The sequence below is a fragment of the Mytilus edulis genome, chromosome 4 (genome assembly GCF_963676685.1).
Source record: "Mytilus edulis chromosome 4, xbMytEdul2.2, whole genome shotgun sequence".
In the NCBI taxonomy this organism is placed as follows: domain Eukaryota; kingdom Metazoa; phylum Mollusca; class Bivalvia; order Mytilida; family Mytilidae; genus Mytilus; species Mytilus edulis.
The window spans coordinates 22,455,564-22,461,119 of NC_092347.1; the positions used below are offsets into that span (position 1 = coordinate 22,455,564).

The window sequence follows — 5,556 nt, forward strand, 5'->3', positions numbered from 1 at the left end:
AAAGTTTAGTGTGTGACAAACAATTATGTAATGTTAAACAAATTCTCAATGTTCCAACTAGTAGCAAGTAAAGAACATCTGTTAGCTAGCTTGCATATTTATAAAAGATTTTTTATACAACTCTGTTTTGACATTATTTTAGAACTTGCATATTTTTGTAAGATGAAGTCGATCCTCGCACACAATTTGTTATTTTCTGGCATTTCGTTTGTTTAAATGTACAGGGGCTTTTACCTCAGGCATTTATGCATCAAAACATATCGATGGTATGTGGTCTCCTGTCTGAATTTGAAAGATTAACAGATTAATTTACATGAATATAACATTAGTTGCATACACATTTTTTTAATTCAAATTTCCCACTCAATAATGTTTGAGTTATCTCCCATGGTCATGTTTATGTGTATCCTGTCAAATGTAAACAAACCTATGTCAGCTTACAGTGCTTGTTAAGTCCATGTTATAGGCCTTTGGCTAACTAATTGAAGTTGGGTTAGCTATTAAAGATAAAAAATGCACCTTGTTATCCATTGAATATGGATATTAAGGTGTATTGTGTGTCATTATAGTTTTCTTTCTTTCTTTTAAGACTAACTTATATGGCAAGTTATTCCAAATAATTATGAGTTCTAATTATTTGGACTAATGGCAAGTTGGAGTTTTCTATGATGGAAAATGTATGCCAACGGTTTATTTTTGCTTATTTGAATGAATAACAGAAAAATTTGACCTACTATGGAAGATCAGATTCAAAAACTAATAAATATACCATTATGCTAGCAGGTTTGGTATAAAATTTTAACTTTATAATATTTTTTTTTAATTAAACCACTGTACAGCACATTAACATCATTATTGATATAAAAATGTTTAAAATTCTATTATGTTTACACATCAAGGCATCTTAGACTCTCAGAAATTTATATAAATAATTAAGAATGAAATGTAGAGATAAAATTTATAAACAAAAAACAAATGCATATAATATATATATCCCAAATCATATTAATTTTCATTATTTTTTTTTTTGAATTTGATGCCCTTTTGATGTCACTGCAAAAATATATGGGAAATTCACTTACATCCTCAGTTGAAAAAAATTGACCATCTGATCATACTATTTCAAATGCAATGCAATATAAGCAATCAACACAACAGGATACAATTAAGATGAAATAAGTGTCATTGGTTTAATTCTTTTGAAAACAAAGAAACATTTCTAAAGCAAGTCATACAATAAGTCATTTTACACAATGTTTATTTAAGAATAATTTAGTCCTGTGATTATATTCCAAATTACAAAGTCAGCATATAAAAGAACTGTCAATAATTGTACATGAACATTTATTATTGTATCATATTTGTTATCTCCCCTGAAACTATCTGATTCCCTTAAAATGTTTAGGGTGGTAATAATAAATTTAAAAATGATTTCATAGAAAATAGGGGTTAAATCAAATCAAAGAAAAGGATCTGTGCTGGGGCAATTTTCTGGAATGACAATCATTCAAGTTCAGCTGAATTATATGGTAGTAAATAATGTACACGAATAATAAGGTAATTTAGATCATAACCTTAAAAATAGAATATTGAAGATTTCTGAGTTAACCTAAAAAATTACAAGTATTTACATTTGCTGTACTTTTTGTTACAGGTTGACCTGCACAGGAGACCAAAAAATAATATCAGAGCATTTGTGATTTCTTCTTCAACAATAAAACAATGTTTTAGTTCTGTGGAGAATACAAAAATCTTGACAACATGAAGAGTTTGTTGTTTCTTGCTTTTCTATATTTCATACAAGGATTACCGTATGGATTACAGTCACGTTTTTTACCAATCTACTTCAGAACACATGGCATGTCACTTACAGATATCAGTATGTTTAAACTTCTACTGATTCCGTGGATGTGTAAAGCCTTGTGGGCTCCGTTTGTTGATACCTATGGTACCAAGAAGTTATGGCTGACTTGGAGTATGTTTGGCCTTATTTTAACATGTTTCCTAGGATCATTCACATCACCAGATCATATTGTAGAACTTGGTGTCGTCATGTTTTTGTTCAATCTGATAACATCAACCCAGGACATAGCAGTTGATGGAATAGCTATTCAAGTTTTGACTTCCTCCGAGTTAGCATATGGAAACATAGCTCAAGTTGTAGGATATAAATTTGGGGCTATATGTGGAGGAGGAGTGTTGTCATGGATTAGTGATTATGTGGAATGGACCATACTGTTTATATGTTTAGCATTAGTTTATGTTTTTTCTTTAATATTTGTTCAAATTTTTGTTCATCCACCACAACAATTAAAATCAGAAATGGATGAACAGGAAAAAGAACATGGTTCCATGGAAAGAAAATTACTGCCTGGTATAAAATCAACACTTCAGCAAATTTATAACACTCGGGGAACTTTATGGATTATGATGTTTGTAATTATATATAAACTTGGTAGGTTTTCATACTTATAAAAAAGGAGATGTGTCATTTTAGTTTTTCAATATTAGATTTATGTTTCCCACTATCCAAAAAATGCATGCAAATTGGTATCATATTAAACAATTGGTATCATATTAAACAATTCAATGAATCCACAGAAGATTTAAAAAAATAGTGACAAGTTTGGGATTTTCTTAAAACATGTTTCTATTTCATTGCTCTTTTGAAGTCACCACCTATTATAGATATGGTTCTGTTTCAATTCTCTCTCTAATTTCATGAAGGCCTAGCCTGTAAAGTGAAGGTAAAACTTCTCACTTTACAGGAATCAAGGAAACAAATATCAAATAAGTCAATTATCTTAAGCTTGTAACAAGAAAAAGAAATAGAGTACATGTATATTATGTATATAGACATAAATAAAACTTATCACTTTTTATTTTAGGGGAACAGGGAGCATTGAGTATGGTACCAATGTTTCTGATTGACAAGAAGATTCCAGCCTCTTGGGTAGGGTTCTGGACTGGAATGGTGGGTCAAGGTGTATCTATCTGTGGATCTGTATTAGGGGGATGGGCAATTTCACATCTAGGGTAAGTTTGTAATTTATTTTGCACATTAATTTTTTCAAAATGTTTTGTGAGCCACTTAGCTCGTTCAGTCAGAAAATAACAACTCTGAAACCATAAATTGATCTTGTGTCTACCAGAAGGGTCAGCAGTCTCTGCTGCCATTTTTGCTAAAATACGTTGAACCATAACCATGATAACCAGTGAAAAAGAATCATTACTACATGTTTCTTATCAATCACTAAGACATTGCCTGTATTTACCATAACCCCTTCACTACATGTAAATTATTTATATGTACTTTACAATAATACTGAATGCAATGTTACAAAGTTCATACATCTGTTACATTGTACACAAAATATATGTCGGTAGTTAGTGAATTTTTTTAAATACAAATAAAACAAATTAAATAGAAATTTTAGTGAAATGGAAAAAAAACCTGCTCAAGTGACATACATTTTTTTTTTATCTATTTCTTAGAATTTCTAAGAAATAGATCCAAAAAAAATGCTTCTTACTTTTTCACTAATTACTGAATGGTCTGTGGACAATGAACTCAACCTTACACCTACAGTGACCTCTATCAAGGAAGCTTTAACTTATAAGGTACTTTGAATTGTATTAAAGATAACTACATAAATTAAATTGAAAACTTCATGAAGCCATTACCATACAAGAATGATCTTTAATAAAAATAAGAATGGAAATGGGGAGTATGTCAAAGAGACAATAACCCATCCATTAAATGTACAACAACCAAAGGCCATCAATGGGTCTTCAACATATTTTTGGTTAAAATATTTGTATATTGTTTGGGTTAAAATCTTTTGTTACTTTGATCTATAAAACAATATGATGCCTTCAAGTTACTCAGAATTATTGTAATTTGTTGATTTAAAAAAATGATCATTAGGGTTGGTGGTCAATGAATAATTGAGCACAATGAAGATATTTCAATGTTGTGGTTAACACAGGTGAAATCAAATAAACAAACATTAGTTAACTGTCATATTTGTTTTTCTATCCATTTTAGATACACAACATCAAAGACACTGAAGTTAACTTGTATTCTGAGAGTGATCCCACTTTCTCTACAGTTACTTGTAGTATGGACATGGTCAGAAGAAATGAGCTCAGTTTCTTCTCGTAAGTTCTCAGCTTTCCTAAAATAGTTGATAGTTATTTTTTATGCCTATCAATAGACACTTGCATAAATGAACCATTCAGACATTATACAGAAAACTCAGAATACTTGTCGGACAGAATTCAGACACCTTTATTCATGAGGGCAATTAGTGAGTGGGTATATTTAATGCTTCTTTTTGTAATTTAAAAGGGATGTAAAAGCGTTTAACTTCATACTCAAAAGTGAGAAAGATTATCACTTTTACAAATCAATATCAACTTTATTTTCTTCTTTTTTCATATATATATGCATTTTTGTGATGTTTTCATGGGATTCATGTGCTGTCATAAATGTTGAATTTCATTGAGAGATAAAATGTAATTTTGGAATGCCTCCAGATTGTATTCACCCAATGAAGAGTTAGCATTTGTCCATCCACTAACCTACATCTTGCAGAGTCAGGAATATGGAAGTTGTTATTATGCACTGCACTAGATTATTATTACTGGTTCTCTGTAACTTATTAAATTCTTACATAGGGAGTGTGACACACATGGTCATGTATTTTCTTTACACTTCATTTGATGAAACAAAAAATTACAAAATTTTGGTTGCTATACACATCAGTTGCCAGTTTTACCCCTACTGGATATCCATGATTTTAAGCTGAAAATGCAATTTTTTTTCTGATTTTCTTTTTATTTCAGTGCTGTCTGTATTTGCTATGTCAGCCATGTTGTTTATCAGTGGCACTGTTACCACAGCAACCTTCACTCTGATGATGCAGTGTTCACAGAGGGCACCACTTACAGTTCAGTCCACACATTATACAGTGCTAGCAACTCTTGAAGTATTGGGGAAATTGACATTTTCTGTAATATTAGGACCATTAACAGAAATATTAGGATATAACTTTATTTTTGTATTATTTATTATACTGACTTCAATAGTTTTGCTCATGTTTCAAAACTTTCCATCTTTGTCAGTTTCAGAAACAATAGTTATAAATAAAAATAGTTAATTAAAAATATGATATTCTTCTATTTTTGCAAAATATGTAATAACTAATCTGGTAAAACAAATTACACATATATTTTTTACCCATCCAAACAGGTTTGATTTTTGTCGTCACATTTAATATCTGCATTCAAAATTGTATGCTTGACATATTCAGAGATGTAAAGGATGTAAAATATAAAGACAGCAGGATTGCATATGAGACAACTATCCACAGAAATAAAAATGAGAAAAACACATACCGTATAGTCACCTATAGATAATGGGTCCAGACATGAAAAATGTAAAACAATTCAAATGAGAAAACTAAAGGCCTAATTTATAACAAAACCATTTACGAAAAAAACAAACATATGACAGACATGAATTAACAGCAAACACTGAACTACAGGCTCCTG

At 30.4% G+C, this 5,556-nt stretch overlaps 1 protein-coding gene across 1 annotated transcript; it reads left to right on the forward strand.

Annotated features, from left to right (window-relative positions):
* Nucleotides 1-399: 399 nt before the first annotated feature.
* On the forward strand, nt 400-5,169 carry LOC139519223 (major facilitator superfamily domain-containing protein 3-like). Its single transcript, XM_071311167.1, has 5 exons — nt 400-492; nt 1,655-2,455; nt 2,889-3,036; nt 4,049-4,161; nt 4,849-5,169. Exons 2-5 carry the CDS (start codon nt 1,762-1,764, stop codon nt 5,160-5,162), a joined length of 1,269 nt encoding a protein of 422 aa, XP_071167268.1. The 5' UTR covers nt 400-492; nt 1,655-1,761; the 3' UTR covers nt 5,163-5,169.
* The last annotated feature ends 387 nt before the right edge of the window (nt 5,170-5,556 follow it).

Excerpts from the sequence above, each read along its gene's own strand:
- LOC139519223 (XM_071311167.1), top strand. The coding sequence starts at position 1,762 with ATGAAGAGTTTGTTGTTTCTTGCTTTTCTATATTTCATACAAGGATTA. Across the intron at positions 3,037-4,048 it reads TGGGCAATTTCACATCTAGG|ATACACAACATCAAAGACAC; the intron begins GTAAGTTTGTAA and ends TATCCATTTTAG. Across the intron at positions 4,162-4,848 it reads AATGAGCTCAGTTTCTTCTC|TGCTGTCTGTATTTGCTATG; the intron begins GTAAGTTCTCAG and ends TTTTTATTTCAG.